A 19,207-nucleotide genomic window follows, 5' to 3' on the forward strand; every position below is an offset into this window, starting at 1 on the left:
TTTTTGGAGAGACTTTCTCCCATTTTTAAATTTACTTTTCAAATTTTATTTTATTTTTAATTGACAAGTCATACTTGTATTACATTTATGGAGTACAATGTGATGTTTTCACCATATGTATACAATGTGGAGTGATTAAATCAAGCTAATTAACATATTCAGCGCCTCACTTTCTTGACATTTTTTGTGGTGATACATTTGAAATTTACTGTTTGTTATTTTGAAATATACAATACATTATTATTACTAGAGTTACTGTGCAATGGATTTCAAAACTTATTCTTCCTGTCTAGCTAAAATTTTGTATCTTGGACCAGCAGCTCCTCATTCCCTCAGTTCTCACCCCCCAGCCCCTGATAATCTTCATTTTGCTCTCTACTTCTATGAATTCAACGTGTTTTAGATTCCACTTATAAGTCTTTCTGTGCCTGGCTTATTTTACTTAGCATAATGTCCTCCAAATTCATCCATGTTGTCCCAAATGACATTTCTTTCTTTTTAAAGGCTGAATAGTGTTCCATTGTATGTATATACCATGTCTTCCTCATCCATTTATCCACTGACAACACTTAGGTTGATTTCATATCATGGCTACTGTAGATAATGCTGCAATGAACATGGGTGTGCAGATATCTCTTCGGCATATTGATTTCAATTCTTTTGGATATATTCCCAAAAATAGGATTGCTGAATTATATGGTAGTTCTATTTTTAGTTTTCTGAGGAACCTCCATACTGTTTTCTGTAATAGCTGTACTGATTTACATTCCCACCAACAGTGTACAAGGGTTCCTTTTCTCTTCATCCTTGACAACACTGGTTATTTTTCATCTTTTTGATAAAAGCCATTTTAACAGGTGTGAGGTGATATCTCATTTTGGTTTTAATTTGTATTTCTCTAATGATTAGTGGTACTGAACTTTATCCATGAACCTGTTGGCCATTTGCATGCCTTCTTTTAAGAAGTGTCTGTTCAGTTTCTTTGCCCATTTTTTAAAATTCTGGTTATTTGTCTCTTGCTATTGAGTTGTTTGAGTTTCTTATATAATTTGGATATCAACCTCTTATCAGATGTATGGCTTGCAAATATATTTTCGCACTCTGTGGGTTGTCGGTTTATTTTATTAATTGTTCTTTTGCTGTGCGGGAGCTTTGTGGTTTGATGCAATTCCATTTGTCTGTTTTTGCTTTTTTTCCTGATCTTTCAGGGCCATATCCAAAAAATCATTTCCCTGACTAGTGTCATGGAGCTTTCCGCTTGTTTTCTTCAAGTAATTTTGCAGTTTCAGGTCTTATGTTTAAGTCTTTAATCTATTTAGAGTTGATTATTTGTGTATGGTGTTTGTATATGGTATAAGATAAGGGCCTATTTTTATTCTTCTGCATGTGGATAGCCAGTTTTTCCTGTACCATTTATTGAATAGACTGTCCTTTCCCCATTGTGTGTTCTTGGAATCTTCATCAAGACTCAATTGATTGTAAATGCGTGGGTTTATTTTTGAGCTTTCTATCCTATTCTATTGGATGGTGAGTCTGTTTTTATGCCAGTACCATACTGTTTTGATTAAAATTGCTTCATAATATATTTTGAAGTTGGGTAATATAATGCCTTCACCTTTGTTCTTTTTCTTTAAGATTGTTTTGGCTATTTATAGTCTTCTGTAATTCCATATGAATTTAAGGATTGTTTTTTCTGTTTCTGTGAAAAATAACATTGGCATTTTGATGGGGATTGCACTGAATCTATGGATCGCTTTGGGTAGTATGGCCATTTTACATTATTAATTCTCCCAATCCATGAACATGGATATGTTTTTATTTATTCACATAAACTAAACTTTTACCTGCCTAATTTTCCTTCTTGTTTTTGCTTCAGCTAATTTTTATATTTTTTAAAGAATTATTTACCAATTTATAAATGCTGTTATTTTAATTGCCAGTTAGTTGTTTCAATTCTGACACTGTTGCCTAAAATTAATGATTTTCTATTTAAACACAAAGTCAAGCAAAGCAAGTTTCTCTGCAAGGAAATGCCCTGCTTCCATACATTCAAGATATGAATAATAGACATAGATGCTACAGAGTATTTTCATTTCCAGAGAGATAAGACATATACAATTCTGACTCACAGTTCTTCTTTTGGAAAGATTCATCAATGATATATATCTGGTGCTTTGTACTCATTATTTTTTGTAAAATTATGCTTTAAGTTCTGGGATACATGTGCAGGGGTGGGATCTGCTGAGCTAGATCACTTGGTTCCCTGGCTTCAGCCCCCTTTCCAGGGGAGGGAACGGTTCTGTCCCACTGGTGTTCCAGGCACCACTTGGATATGAAAAAACAAACAAACAAACAAACAAAAACTCCTGCAGCTGGCTCAGCATCTGCCGAAATGGCCGTGGAGGCTTGTGTTTGAAACCTAGGGCCCTGGTGGCATAGGACCGAGGGAATCTCCTGGTCTGTGGGTTGTAAAGACCATGAGAAAAGCATAGTATCTGGACTTTAGTGCACTGTTCCTCATGGCACAGTCCCTCACAGCTTCCCTTGGCTAGGGGAGGAAGTTCCCCAACCCCTTGCACTTTCCAGGCGAGGCAACACCCCACCCTGCTTAGGCTCACCCTCCATGGGCTGCACCCACTGTCTAACCAGTCCCAACAAGGTGAGCCAGGTACCTCAGTTGGAAATGCAGAAATCACCTGCCTTCTGCATTGATCTCACTGGGAGCTGCAGACCGGAGCTGTTCCTTTTCGACCATCTTGCTAGCCCTCTGTACTCATTCTTTACTTTGAGTCATCTCCTTTGTAATTGAATTTGTCCTCAAAACAAATATCTACTGAGTACCTACTATGAGTCAGGCACAGTAATCCCCCCAGAATGGCCTTGCTCCACCGATTTTACAGTCTCCCAGGGGGACACTGACTGTTATAATTGCCTAATTATAGCTTTTCAAGGAAAATGCTACAATGAGGGTGAGTGACAGCTTGGAGTGGTGCCATAGGAGGCATAAGAGGTCACCTTACCAGTCTTGAGAGCCAGAGGCTCAGATAAGCCTGAAAGCCTTATCTGTTATTGACCATGACATACACCCCCTAACCTAGTTATTTGTGATTTCACACGGGCCTCCAAACTTGGTCTAGCCCTTCTTGTCTACTGGCCATTGTTTTTGCCATTCTGTGTTCCTCAAATATGTCTTTTTGCCTTCGTTGTATGGCAAAATCTTCACATACTTCTGGGATGTTATCCCTTCCCACTCCAATCAAAAGCTACTTGCCATTCTTCTGTGTTAATACCACTTACCTGTTCCACACAAGGACAGTTATTATATGTTGCGGTACAGGTTTTTGTCTATGTACATCTTATCTCCCCCAGTTCTTGAAATCTTCATATTCCTTGAAAAATACAGCATATAAGAGTGCCTTTTACATAAAGAAGCTGGTTTAGTACAATTAGGTGCTGAATTTTTAAAAACATCTTTCTCTCATTTATTTGAGAAAATTTATTGGACAACTGCTATAGGTGTTTGGAATACTTTAGTGAGTAAAACAAAGATGCCTTGTGAAAATTGCATTTTTGAGGGGTAAGTGAGTGGGAAGCTAGACAAAAAATAAGCAAATAAACAAAAACAGAAAAGAAGGACCATTTCTAGTGCTTCTAACTAGTAAGAACCTGGTTTTTCTTAGACATACTCAGAAATAGGAAACGTTTCTACTCATTTTATTGTTCAAAGGTCGCCCCTCAGTCATTGGAAATGAAGCCAATTCAAAACTATGTAAATATACTATAAAACATAAAAGCAATTTCAAAGTCCAAATTATGATCAAATATTCCCTAGTGCTATTTTCAAATGTCTGGATTAACAAATCACATAAGAAGTGATCGTTTTCTTTCTTGCTTTTTCTCTAGTGTTGGTCCCCTCAACGTTTACCTGAAGTACTGAGTAAAGAGATTCATCAACAATTCACAGCTTACAAATTCAAAGCACTAAAAACCAAACCACGTTATAGTATATTGAAAATGATGAGGTTTAGAAGTTCTTGCCTATTCAGCGTTCAATGAATTTTGCTTTAAATTAAAGATTGATTTAATAACTAAGTCATGTGAATGAAGTAGAGTTGAGAAAAAAATCTAGTTTTTCATAGATATACCTTAAGTTGTATCTCTAACTTGTGAAATGTCGATTTGCTTATTTCAGGACTGTCTTTTGCTATTTATACATGTTTTACAAATTTTTTTTATTTTTTCCTATGGGGAAAACAGAACCAAAAGGTTAAATATGTGGACCTTGGAGGATCCTATGTTGGACCTACCCAGAATCGTATCTTGAGATTAGCCAAGGAACTAGGATTGGAGACCTACAAAGTGAATGAGGTTGAGCGTCTGATTCACCATGTAAAGGTAAGATCAGGCCAGACTTTGAAGGATTTGAAAACTTCTCTATGATGTTTCCTTATATAAATTCCAGATCATTCTTTCAGAGAATCTTCTATATCTCTGGACAATGCAAATGTATTTTATAATGGCATTTCAGCCACTCTGAGATTCATTTGCTATTATCAAAGGGGAATTAGGTGGAAATTCTAAACCTATTTAGAAAGGTTATTGATGAAGTGGTATCGTCCATGTGGTAAAATGTTTAACAAAACCCATAGAGAACAAACATTTGTGCTTTATTTATTAAATATCCATTTAAATACCTGGAACTCTTTTATATTATACAAAAACCTGTGCAAAGTTTTTAAAATGTTGCCCTAGACTGCACATTGTAAAGAGTATTTGCAATATGCCTAAAGAAATATTCTTACGTTTTATCATTGTGGCCTATATATCAGCTAAAGTTATTCTTCTTTGGAGATTGACATCAAAGTGGTTCAAGTCCCAGATCCTGTCTTTTGCAAGGAAGCTTCATTGTTCTCCCCAAGATTTCTGTGAATTTACTGGGTTTCTCATTCCTGTGATCATTTGTGGCTCATGGTTCTGGCTTCCATGATACCTATGTTCATTCACATCTCATGGCCTGTGACTCTTTTCTTCTCTTTGCTTATGCCAACCTGGGTTCACACTCACCTCTTTGTCCTGATTTTTCTCAGACCACCATAAGCTGTGTGAAAAGCAAACTTGACTGAAGTTTTGAGCAATGGAGTTGGGGTGGGGAGGCTCTTAAATTTGTAGAAATACAAACAGATTAGAACTGAATGTTGGACATCCATTCTAATAACCTCTTAGATCAAAGCATCCCCTGAGGATTTCTCACTGGTCACATTTCTCTGCAGATTCCAGTCTCCTACCATGCTGCTGGTCCTCAGACTCTCTTCACATCTCCCTGCTCCTCTGTTTTTCCAGCATCCTCATCTTGGTCCACAAAGTCACTCGTGTTCTCTTGACAATCAAACAATCACCTAATCTGGGCCCCATCCAGGAGTCCCATGGAAGAACTGGCAGAAGTTTTCAATTTCAGTCTTTCCTCTCTCATCTTCACTTGCTCCTGTAGGTGGAAGTAAGCAGCGTAGGAACTTATTCCTCACTGGTAGAAAACATCCCCTTATAAGACAGAAGAAACTAGCAACAGTCAATTTTGATTTATATAACAATTTTGACATCTTTATATTATTTGTGAGTGATAATATCGAGACAAATAACTGACCATAAATCATGAAACATTTAATAAAATGGGAACTAAGCAGCTACTTAATTTGGTATAATGTGGGTAAAAGTTTTCCTTAATTTATAAATAAATGTTTGGGCTAACCTTCAAATTTTATTTTATATTGGCCGGGCACAGTGGCTCATGCCTGTAATCCCTGCACTTTAGGAGGCCGAGGCGGGTGGATTGCCTGAGGTCAGGAGTTCCAGACCAGCCTGGCCATCATGGCGAAACCCCGTCTCTACTAAAAATACCAAATTTTGTATTATAAGCCTTTCCACCTTCCTTCCCTATGTGTCTAGGAGAAAAAGAGACACATGAATTAGAAATGAAAATCTACCATGGTAATAATGTGATTTGTTGAACATCAATCAACAGTTCTTAACATCCTTTGTTGAGTTCTTTGTTTTTTTAAATATAGGTTTTCTTGACCAATTTCTTATGTCTTACTCTACCTGTAAGGCTTGCAGAGATTGACTTCTCAGAACACTAGGATCTTTAAATTTCTCCAGTCAAAGGAGATGACCAGAGATTATATTCACTTGCTTGTCTTTGTGTGTGCAGAAATTATTGTCAGCTCAGAGCTATGTCTGGGATGCTTTGTTTTGTCCTGACATTAAGTCCCTTGTCTGAAAGAAATTGCTGAGTCATCAATTCCAGGAATGATGTTACACTTAAATGATATTTCACAGTGATGGCCAAATGTGTTGCTTTTTCACTATTTGCATTACTTTATGTGCAGTTAGGGAAATACAAGTAATTAAGCCATAGTCCGTCCTTAATACAGGGTAAACGCATATGCCAATAATGCTCTTTATACTTAAAATATGTCTTATTGCTTTTTAATTATGACAGAAGTAAAGCATGTTTATTGTAAAAATACGGTTAGAAAATATAGATAAACAAGAACAATTAACAAACCCCTTTATAATATTATCTTGAGAAGATCATTCTAAAATACTCTCTTGGTTCGTAGATTTTCATATTCCTGTATTGCTATTTTCTGACCTCTGCTGGAGGAAATGGGAAATATCAATGCATTTTAAGAAATTGTATGCACATGCATATGTGTATATGTTTTATGTAGTAACTTACTCTCAAATTAATTATCACTAATGAGACAAATTGAAAAAATAATGATGCTGTGAAACAAAGGTTTTTGCAGTCTTGACAAAAGTGCCAATTTGGCCTCCTTGTGGTCAGTCATATGCAGTGAAGAGTTACAATGACGAAGACCTTATAGCTAAGAAGTCCTCTTCAAACTAAGTACTTCTTCTCTACCATCTCCACTTCCATGTCTTTGTCTACGCCATTTTTCTCATTTTTGACCTGTAAAAAGCATCTCGGATGGCTACATTCATTTCTGGAATTATTAACAAGAACCTTGACATTCTTTCTCCTACCACATACTAGAGAATGCAGTTGAGAAATTTGTCTCCTGTCTCGTGGAAAGGAGTGCTTTGGGAATTTGAACATTGTCCTCTGTTACCTATTTTAATAACTACTGTCCCCGAGTGCAAACTACAGTTCATGTAAATAGATAGTGTATTTGGTCTTTTTTTTTTTTTTCTTTTTTTCAGCGAATCTGCATGTATTTCTTAATCCGAATCCTGAGAGTATCAAGTATGCTACTTGCCATATTGTCAGATCCTATCAAAGGGATCTGCTTTTAAAATTTTTTATGTGGCTGATAATGGGAAATAGAGTTTTATGTGCAACTTTAGCAACATTAAGCTAAGGAACTTGGATATAGTGGTTGATATTGAAATGAATGAAGTAGAGCTACCCAGAAAAGGGGAAGGGTACATCAGCTCATGGTGGGCTAACTACCCAAATGAAAGAGTGTCTTTCCTCAAGATAGGATGACTCCCAGTATCACCAGTTCTGTCGCAGTTGTCATAGAAATGTTCTTCTGATAGAGGAAATGTGTTCATGCCGGCTCCATAATAGGCATCTTTAAACCCCTAGTGTGCTGTGATGAACAGGCTTCTGTCTCAATCTGATCTGTCAGACATGTTTGTATCTACTGAGTGGCATTCATTTTTAATGCTCTGTAGATCTGTTATATGTTGTTAAAGTAGGGTTTTCCAAAGACAACTTCATGAATAAAAGATGTGATACCAAACTATACTGGGATTTAATTATCAGTGAGAAAGGGATCGCTTCAGCTCAAATCTATATAATTTAGAAGGTGTTTTCCTTACTTCTAAAGTCAGTGATGCAACTGTTAGTACTTTACAATTATTGTTAAACATCTACTGAGATTTTTGATCCATTTTACAAATAGGCATGCTAATTTCCACTGGTATAGTTTAGAAGGCAGCTGTTTAGATGTCTTGGAAGTAACTTGAAAAAATTGTTTTCTTTTAAGGAATATTTCATAATTAAAAAGAAAAAGATAAAAACAAAAACTTCTTAAGGAATCCTGCTATATTTTGACTTATGTTTCTTTCTCTTTCATTGTGTGTTTACATGTGCACGCATGTGTGGTTGTTTTTGTTCTTCTGGGTTCTTTGAAGAAGTTGGAGAAAATTCTATGGTTTGGTACAATGTAGACACATAAAATTTCTCTGTCTCAGAAGCTTTCATCAGTCTGAAATTTGAAACTAAAGTCTGGTAAAAGCAGCCATGCAACTGCTCTGGGACTGAAGGTTGAACTATTAAGAGTTTTGCCAATTTATAAAGATGTAGTGTGACTTAAAATTAAGAGCCCAACTTCATACTGATATTCATTTCCAAACTTCAGCTATCTGGAGAATCTGAGCAAAAGGACATTTTGGTCTTAACCTACTTCCTAGTAGGCAGAAAAAAAGCTTATTGCCAAAGTCCTTTTTGTGTTGCATATGATCAGCCTTCAATACTAAAGACGCATGTGAATGAGGATTCATCTCTCAAATATGTTGTCTACTTGTTGCTGCCATAGCTGCTGTTGCTCAAACAGCCTCACAGAGGAGGACGCATTTGGCACAACCCCTCAGTCTTGCTGAGAACTCTGAAATCCAGTTGAAAATATGTTACACAAAAAGGACACAAAGGCAGAGAGGAGAAACTGTAGCTATCTATCTGCAATGCCATTTCAGTTAATCTCTCTGTCTAAATGGCCTCTCAATACTAAGGAACAGCAACAGAATTAAAGTAGAAATACTGGGACATAAAATATGCAAATGATAATTGCATTTAGCAAATGGAAATCGTCCTGTAGTGTAGGGTCTTGGCATCTCCTGGAGATCAACAGGCCAGAAGTGCCCAGTCTTCTCTAGGTCCTCAATATTCCCTTCTTCACACCCCTATCCCTGATCCTATTAATCCAGGGGAGCCTGGATCAAAGTCCAGAATACACTTGCTTCTCTCATGAAGATAGAAGTCTCCAAGAACAGGTTAGACCAACTCTTGTTTTTATTTAGGAACAGTTGCCCATTTTACATGAACTTCACACTTACCACGTTGAGCTTACCGGCTCTGTGAGTTTGCCCTTTCTGAAGTGGGCTCAATGAACCTTTTCTGTCACTTCCACCCACACTGCATTTCATTTCTTATTTGTTTGAAACAAATATGTCTTATTATGGAAAACTTTTTTCAAGGAAAAAATGTGGAGAATAGTAATTTTCTCTCTAGTAAGTGAAACACATTTGTCTAGTGATCATTCTAAAGCTTATGCTGTTATTCTGGAAACCAAAGTGCTCATTTGTGTTCTTTAGAGAATACAGGCAGATCTTTGGCATGTAATAATTTGCTGAAAATTATGCCTTTGATGACTGGATTTGGAGCAATATTTAGGGTATGAGATGAATTCATTTTCCGCCTCCAAGATTTCCATTTGGAACTTAAAATATGGTACAATCAGTAAACATATTTTCTATGCATACACGCACATATCTGGATAAACTTAACAGTGACTATGGTTGTGGGTAACAGAGTTAGCTTTAAATTTTGCTAGGACTGGAGGGTAGACAATGTGTGGAATTCAGTTAGGATAGTGAAATTCACTAAGGGAAACAGCGATATAGCTTAAATCTTGTATAAAATTTTGCAGCTTCTATACCATATGATTATATGGTATGGCCAAGTAGTCCAAAGGAGCTGCCATGACAGGGGGCCCAGCTTACCAAAGGATGGTGACTAATAAGGGGACAATGTAACTGATTAAAGAGAGTTTTGGCAACTTGCAGTACCAAGAGATTGACAGGAAGTGCAAGATGGCCTGAAATGTGTTCGCCTGCCTTACCATGTCCTCAGCAGAGCAGCAGCCTGCAGAAAGGCTTAGGCATGGATTCCCAGACTATGTATCACATGTCCTGGGCATTTCTCTTGGCCTCTGCAACCACCAAGAAGTAATAACAATGGTAACATGACTCTTATATGGACATCTAGAAACTACCAAGTGTTTCCAATCTCAAATAACTATAAGTTATTTGATTCTGCATTAGAAGTATTATCCCCATTTAACAGGTGAGGACCTAAAGGTTACAGAGATTAATTGCAAATGACAAGATGCAATGCGGTCAGAGCGTGAGTTGAGGCTTTTGGGTGTCACGAACACACCACAAAGAGCTCACTCTCTGCTGGTTGGGGACTACTTTTTGTCATTTCCTTCTAAGCCTCAGCACCCAGTTGGCCCGCCTTTCTTCTTGCCAAACTTGCACCCTCACATACTGGAAAAATCAAATTCAAGATCCTCCTTTCCTTAAGATTTTCTACAGTTGAGTAGTTATTCCACCGGCTCCCTCCAAAGCCCTGTATCCTCCTCACCTTCCTGATTATTCTTTATAAAAGTCTGTTTTTAAGTAGGATAAACAGTTTTCTGTTACTTGTACACGAAGACTTCATAAACAGTTGACTCTTGGACAATGTGGGGGTTGGGAGTGCTGACTCCCTGTGCAGTCAAGAATTCTTATATAACACGACTTCCCCAAAACTACTAATAGCTTGCTGTTAATTATGTTGGTAAACACATATTTTGTGTTAACTATATTATATGCTGTATTCTTACAATAAAGTAAGCTAGAGAAAAGAAAATGTTATTAAGAAAACCATAAGGAAGAAACAATGTATTTACTATTCATTAAGAGGTGGTGGATCATCATAAAGGTCTCTATCCTCATCATCTTCACATTGAGTAGGCAGAAGTAGAGGAGGAAGAGGAAGAGTTGGTCTTCCTGTCTTAGGAGTGGCAGAGGCAGAAGAAAATCCACTTAGAAGTGAACCTATGCAGTTCACACCTGTGTTGTTCAGGGGTCAGCGTTTTGTGTATGTGTGCAAAAAAAAAAAAAAATGTATTACAAGTAAATGCTAACAACCACTGACATTCTTTCTAACAGTTTCTCTTAGAGCTTTAATGTTGGTAAGTGCTTGATTGGCCTTCCAGATTATCCAGATTCTTGTACTTGATGTACAAGTAAAACTGGCAACAGTTTTACCAATGCTGTCTCGTTTTTTTCTACCTATCAGTCTTGTGACACCTGTTTTCTGGCTACATGCAGCCTGTCCGCTAAGACAACGGCAAAAATTGGAAATTTTGTCATAGCAGCATCCTAGTTCAAAATATCACCAAGTGGTAAATCAAGAATTCGGGAATGGATCAGCTTTGGTGAAATTGGTGTTGAACATAAAATATATTTAGATAAAGATTTAAACAATTGGAAGAATTACAATCATAGCAATTTATGTAAATGTTACTTAAAATTTTTATGTGGTAAAAATTATATACTCAGCAAAATCAGAATGTAGAGAAGGTAAGAAAGGAAGACACATAAGAGGGGTAACAGCTGCTTAAATCTTTCATAGCAATGAATCAATCTATACCAAAATGAATAGTTAATATACAGTAATTAATAAATTCATTAGGTGTGTGTAAAACATTTATTTGAAGTTTAGCACTTCCTTCAGTTCATTTCAGTTTATATTTCTTCTATTAAATTGAAGTATATTTCTATCATTTAAAATAACAAATACAATATGATTCAATTCTCGTATTTTTAATTTTCTCTTTTTTTCTCCCTCCTTCCTTTCTTCCTTTGTTGTTTTTTGTTTCGTTCCTCCCCCTCTCAATCATCCATTTGTTCATTTATCCATCCATAGCAACCATCCATCCATTCATCTATTCATTTTTCTATCTTGTAGATGCTTATATAAGAGGTCTGCAATGTCATACACCAAATGTTACAGCTTTTTTTTTAACTTGATGGTACAACATGGAGTAATTCGTTGCTTTCTTCTTTGTACTTGTTAGTACTGCCAAAACATTTTATAAAGAGCTCCTCTCATTTTTATTTTTAAAAATGTAATTAGACACAGACTTTACTTTGGAAAGCTCATGATCTATGAGAAGAGGTTAGGCCCAGTGTTTCTAGCAGATCTCTGTGCCTCTCACCTGCCTAGGCAGCAGTCTCCTGGGTTACATATCCATTAACAATCACCGAACTGCTTCCAGCCGGGCTTAGTGACTGAGCTTAGATCCTTTGAGTTCAGACAGTCTAGATCCCAAAGCAGCTGTTCTAATGCAGAACCTCAAAGGCCCTTATCCTGCTATTATTGCACTGCAGAATTTTCTGAGTATCTGACACACACACACACACACACACACACACACACACACACTTCATTATTGACCTTTTGTGTGTCCTTGGCCTTGTTATTTGTGCATTTGTGTTTTGATATCTCTGTTTGAAAATAAGTGTGTTTGTACCTGTCCCACTTAGTACTTTGAGGTTTAAAGAAACAAGATGTTAACAAGACACTGATTAACTTCATTGTCACGAGGCTGCTGTGATACACTGAAGATCCTAAGAACATTTTGATAGGAAGGATAGAGTTTGTTTACTTTCCTTTTGGAAACAAACTTTTCTATAAGGTTCTGGGGATTCTTAGTAGCAAGTAAGAATGTAAATGATGAGACACCAGGTAGGATGAAGCTTTACAAATTCTTTTCAAAAGAGCGCCAGGCCAATAAACTTATCCTGAAAATATTTTCATGGGCTCCTTATACACTGAACTGTGAACTTTCCCCCTTAAAATCCAGTATTCTTTTTCTTCTGTGTTATTAGTAGGCTAGGAGAGAAGCATTTGGCTGCAACTAAGCTCACATGCCCACACAGGCTAAATAGATCATAGGAGAGATAAATAAAGCGACCTTTTCTGGCTGTATTACCTTCTAAGTTTCCTTCAACCCCAGTCAGATGTTTTTTATGCCCTAGAATATGGGACAATGGCCATTATTGGGGTCAGTTAAGATCCTTTCCTCTGGGTCCCTAATTGGCCGTACTGGCACTCTTGTAGAGTCAGGAATGTCTCCTCTTGTCAGGAGACAGGAGGCATCTCAGGATTTACCAGTCTCTAAGAAAACCTAAGTTCAGAGAATTAAAATGCATTACATTAAAAATCTCTTTTGATACATGCATGAAATCTAAAAATATTAAAATAGCTTACAACAGCACAGCCCAGTCAAAATTTAAGATGTACATTGATAAATTTATATTTTTCTAGTAGCCATATTAAAAAGTGAAAAAGATGAAATTAATTTTAATGATACATTTTATTTAACCCAGTATATCCCAAATATTATTTAAACTTGTAATCATTATAAAACATTATTAATGAGATATTTTACGTTCTTCTTTTGTACTAAGCTTTTAAAATCTGATGTGTGGTTTCCACTCACAGCACATCTCAATTCGTACCAGGCACACATTGCTTAATAGCCACATGTGGTGAGTGGCTACTATATTGGATAGCACAAGCATAAAAGGTTAGTAGATCCTGTGTATTTTTGCAAACATTGCTAATCCATCTCAAATTTGTTAAAAAATAAAACCCGTACAATACATATGTCTAAATCTCACAACAGAGACCATACAGTACATCGCAAATTAACTTCCTTTATTCTGGCAACTTCAAATGTCTGTCATCACAGATAATCCAGAAGTAAACAATAAGTGAAGTTCCTTATGTGCTCATTGCTTCCTAAGGGTAGGGAAACTTTGAATCGCTTTGAGAATACAATCCTAGGTACACAGGGAGAGATGCTGTGTCCTGGGATTTTAATACATTAGAAAGTGAGCAAGCTGGAAGTAATTGAGATTGACGTGGTCAGAGAGACTACCCTAAGAGAAGGCCTTGAACACTTCCAAAAACCTTAAAAGACACTGCTCAATAAATTCAAGGGAATAAATTTATGGAGAGCATAGAGACTTTTCATATAGTGTCATTATTTTAATACATTTGCTCATTTGTCCCTGTCTATGACTAACTGAAGAGAAACAATATGACCCAAAGTGCTATAAATGGTGATTATCTTAAAATACAGTCAGAGGAGAGTCCAACAAGTCATGAGTTGTAGAGAAGATAAACCTATAGTTCAATGGAAGTTTATTTACTCTTTTCACCTTTTAGCACACATGCTTCATGCAGAATTCTAAGCAAAAGAACTACAGAGCGACCTGGAGCGTTTTACTGCTGACATTTACTATTTCCACTTTTTTAAAGTTGGCAAATGTTAAGGGCAGTTGCTGCAGACAGCTTCTACTCATGTGCAAACCGTGAAAAAAATAACAATTCATTGTTACCTATAATTTAGGTTCTTAAGTGAAACCAAATTCATATGCACATGGTGGCTCCTGGAAATTCTGTTCCAAACTCAATTTAATAATAACAATAACCAACATCTTTTGAGATTCTGATAGATACAAAGCACCATTCTAAGCAGTTTATATGCATTATCTCACTTAATGCTCAGAAAAGCCTGATGATTTTCGTTATTTCTCCTTTACAAAGGAGAGCATTGAAGTACAAGGCATTTACACAACTTGCTCAAGATCCCCCAGTTGGTAAGTGATGGACTGGGGGCTTTAGCCCTGATCCATCTCACTCCACCATCCAGGGATTTGGCAGCTCAGCTTAGGTGCAGGCCAACACAGAGATTATACTTAAGAGTGGGGGACGTCTCAAGAAAGACAAGGAAAAGGATAAGGGTAAGGGTGCTGAAGACTGAATTGCGGGGCAGGCACTCAACCCTTCTCCCCTTTCCGCTCAGGTTCTTGCTTCCTAATGCTGATTTATTTTTTCGTCTTATGCCCCATCACTGATTTTTCTTTTTATCTCCATTTGGCCACCTGTGACTTTCTTGATCTTCCAGTGGAGGACACTGACATGAATCATCTATTTGGTCAAATCAAGGACTATTGGGAAACATTGAATCCTCTCATCTCATTCTTAATCCAGGAATTTTAAAAAAGTATTAAAGCTGCTCATTCTAGTGAGAATGCTGAAACTCTGTGTCACACAAGATAAACGTAAGAATAGACAGCCGTACATGTTTCTTGGGCTTATTTCATGTTTCCATTGCAAAGTATAAACATAATAAGGTTAGAAGAAGCATTGCTTTCTGTATAACTTCATGCTTAGGCAGAAAGGAAAATATGAAATTACATATTTAAGTGTGACCTATGTGGAGTAGACGTTTTGGCAATTGAAAGGATGTCATTATGATACCTAATAACATTGATCCTTTGGATTAGAAAGGATGAGAGTCCATCTAAAAACAACAGGTTGTTTTTAAGCTGCTACTTTTCTTTATGAGGCCAGGATAGTTGTGCTGCTGCTATTTTAGGGACCTCATATTTCTCCCTGATTGGTTCCAGGCATTTCTCCCAGATATCTGTTGACATCTTGTCTATGTATCCAGGCTGGAGCTAAGGGTTCTTGACTGTAGAACCCTGGGAGAAAAAGCAGTAAAAATAAATAAGTTTGAAAGATAATGAATAAAATTAAATCTTCATCATGACCTGCAAGTACCTAAATGATATGCCCCACCAGTCTCCCAGCCCAGCTCACCCTGGTCCAGCCACTCTGGCTTCTAGTGTGCCAAGTTTATTCCTTCCCCCGGACTACTGCATTTCGAAGCAGATTAAAGATGGGTGGCTACACATTCTTTGGTAGTCTTCCCATGGAAAGGGAGAGTTGGGTTCCATGCCTCCTTTCTGTGAATCTGGGAGGACTCTGTCCCTGCTTTGACCAGGAGAATATGACTGAAGTTATGCTACTTCAGTTTGGTGGCCCAGGCCTTAAGAAACTGGCAGGTTCCACTTTTGAAACCTTGAGTTACACCATGTAAGAAGTCCAAATACCCTGAGACTGCCATGCTGGAGAAGCCACATGTAGGCACTCTGTTCATCTGTACCAGCCAAATCCAACCTTCCAACCCTGCTTACAAAGGTACTAGACTTGGAAGTGAAGCTGCGTCAGACATCCAACTCAGTTGAGCCTTTGAATGACTCCAGCCCCAGCTGCCATCTGACGCAGCCACATAAGTAAACTCAAGCAAGAAACTGCCCAGCTGAGTTCAGTCAATCCACGTAACTGTGAGAGAAAATAATACAGTGATGCCTTAAGCCATTAAAATGTGGGGTTATTTATTTATCCAGCCATTGATAACCAAAACACACTTGTTCCCTCCACTTGAAATGTCCTTTCTTGGGTCTCAACTCAAATATCACCTCTTCAGAGATGCCAGAGTAGCCTCTCCCACCCCCACTGGTATTCTCTATTCCTAATTTATGCCTTCTCTGCTTTGTTATTTTTTATAGCACTTATAAATTATATCATGTATATCATATTATACATGTATTTGTTTTTGACTACTTTCTCCTTGTAGAAGGCAAGTTCCATGAGGGCAGATACTTTGGTTGGAATATGTCCCCAAACTTCATGTGTTGGCAACTTAATCCCCAGTGCAACAGTTCTGAGTTGTGGGGCCTTTAAGAGGTGATTAGGTAATAAGGGCTCTGCTCTCATTAATTGTTGCTGCTATTGCAGGAGCGGGTTAGTTAATTGTGTGAGTGGGTCTGTCATCGCAGGAGTGGACTCCTCATAAAAGGATGAGTTTGTTCCCTTTCCTCTTGCTAATACTTGTGACTTCTCACCATGTGATGCCTTCCACCATGTTATGATGCCACAGGAATTCCCTCACCAGATTCCAGCACCTTGTTCTTGGACTTCTCAGCCTCCAGAACTATGAGAAATAAATTTCCTTTCTTTATAAATTATTCAGTCTGTGGTATTCTAATATAGCAATACAAAATGGACTAAGGCAACAAAATTATTTCTTTTTCCATTTTGTCCACTGCTGTATCTCCAGCACTTGGATCAGGATGTGGCAGTTGGTAGGCTTTAGGTAAATGTTTCTTGTGTAAATGATTGAAAGAATGCATCTTTGCCCGTATGTGAGCCTGTCCCTTTTAGAGCACAATTGGGCAGACTCTGATTTGGCATCACTCTTAGGAGAAAACGGAAATATTTTAGTCACAAGTACTCTAGTCCTACAGGAAAATATGTGCCACCTAGTATGGTGTCAAGAAACCAGGAGGGTCCCCCACCTCAACATTTAACACCACCGGCTCCCACCCAAGTTCCACAAATAACTTTGTCCAAGTTCCACAATCAACTTTGTCCACAGTTGAGTTACAGATAAACTGGAGATACAGAGGCAAACAAAACATACAAAAATCCCTGCTCTTGTGGAGCTTATGTGTTATCTGGGGAAGATATAAACAAACAAATAAAATGTGTAGAAAAATATTTGTATGCCTAAAATAGAATTAGTCATGTTTGATTTTATAATTGCTTTTCACTTGCAGTAACAGGCACAATCAAGAAATATGGCAAAGTGCGGAATAAAAAATGCTATAAAACATGGATCTTCTTAAATGAAGTTAATTCAGATGTAACAAAAATTCATATATTATGTTCCTTGAAACTTAAAAAAATGCGACTTTAAATTTAACACTCTCAATTCTAATGGGGATATGAGTTGACTTTCAAGTATATTTTAGAGCTCAAGTTTAGTTAACCAATAACTTGCTGAATTATGCAAAGAGCTTTGGCTTTCAAAATCTTATTACTTTTCCCCTGTCAAGATTTAATGATTTTTAGTAAGGGTTTGAACTTTTTAACCAGATATGCTAAATCTCCCAAATGCATATATAAGATGTTATTATGTTAATAGCAATGTACAATATAGTATCTGCACACATTGGAAAAAATATATATGTGTTGTATTAGAAAGTGATGAGTGCTATGGAGAATGGGAGTGTGGGGTTGTGTGAGAGGGTGGGATCCAATTTCAAGTAGGATAGTCAAGGAGGGCCTCACTGAGGAGGTAACATTTCAGCAGAAAACCTAAAGGAGGCGAGAGAGCAAAAAAAAGTGGCTATATGGGTAAGAGTGTTCCAGCCAGAGGAATGGCAGGTTCAGAAGCCCTGACGCTGTTTTGTAAAGCAAGGAACCCCCTGTGGCTGGAGTGAAGTAAACAAAGGAAAGCTGCGGGAGGGAAGCAGTGATTTAAAAAAAAAAAAAAAAAGGAAAAAAAAAAAAAAAAACACCAAAAAGCAAAACTCTCACCTGTAGAGTTTGCATGGTGTAAATACTTAATGGCCAATGTCAAGCTGCCAACTTACCGTCACTGAATGCAGAGTTGGAAAGAGATGAACACAGATGGTTCTCGGGACCCAGTACACACAGGCTCCAACACAATATGAGGAGGTCAGAGAGAGAGAGCAGGGCTAGATGGCATAGGGCCTAGAGGGCAATTCTAAGAACATTGACATTTACTCTGGGTGATGTGGGAAGCCATTGGAAGGTCTGAAGTAGAGAAGTAACATGCTGCGACTTTCCTTTGTAAAGTACTATTCTGCAGAAGCTCCCTCATGAGCAAATAGATGTGTGTGTGCATGTGTGCATGTGTGTGCGTGTGTGTGTGCATGTGTGTGTGCACGTGCGCATGGCCACACATATGTCTGTGTCTGTTTCTTCTTCATGGATGGCAATTCACCCCAGCTGTTACTCTTCTTTCTTTGGGGACAGATACAAAAGAAGAATACAAATCTTTTCTTTTTTCTTTTTTCTTTTTTTTTTTTTTTGTATGAGGCAGAGTCTCACTCTGTTGCCCAGGCTGGAGTGCAGTGGTGCGATCTTGGCTCACTGAAACCTCCGCCTCCTGGGTTCAAGCAATTCTCCTGCCTCAACCACCTGAGTAGCTGGGACTACAGGTGCCTGTCACCATGCCCAGTTAATTTTTCTATTTTTAGTAGAGATGGGGTTTTCCATGTTGGCCAGGCTGGTCTCGAACTCCTGACCTCAGGTGATCCACCCACCTCAGCTTCCCAAAGTGCTAGAATTACAGGTGTGAGCCACCATGCCCGGCCTCAAATCCTTTTCTATGAAGGGCCAATCCTCTTTCTTCATTTAGGCATTTAACCCAGAACCCACTGAAATAAAAATGACAATATCAATCATAATTTTTAAGACTATGTGGCTCACTCAACCAAAGAGCTTCTCATACAAGTGAAATGCAGCACATGTGTGAAGCCTTAATATGTCATCACAATCTGTTCTATTACTTCATCTCACCAATTGGTAATGGAAGTATTCTTAGGATCCTGCTATGTTCTCTAGCTTTGAAACTCACAGCATCCTATTCAAACTCATGTGCATATATATGTGTGAGAAATGGGAGGGTTGTCAGCAGTCATTCAATAATTTTGAAGAGGAGCACTTTGAAACTACACTTAGACC

At 37.7% G+C, this 19,207-nt stretch overlaps 1 protein-coding gene across 1 annotated transcript in view; it reads left to right on the forward strand.

The window, feature by feature from the left end:
* MAOB (monoamine oxidase B) overlaps positions 1–19,207 on the forward strand; it is a 118,239-nt gene that overhangs the window by 40,617 nt on the left and 58,415 nt on the right. Inside the window, exon 3 of the mRNA XM_007991454.3 lies at positions 4,258–4,395. Coding sequence (XP_007989645.1) covers positions 4,258–4,395 — 138 coding nt within the window. The remainder of the gene's footprint in view (positions 1–4,257; positions 4,396–19,207) is intronic.

The sequence above is a fragment of the Chlorocebus sabaeus genome, chromosome X, assembly GCF_047675955.1.
Source record: "Chlorocebus sabaeus isolate Y175 chromosome X, mChlSab1.0.hap1, whole genome shotgun sequence".
In the NCBI taxonomy this organism is placed as follows: Eukaryota; Metazoa; Chordata; class Mammalia; order Primates; family Cercopithecidae; genus Chlorocebus; species Chlorocebus sabaeus.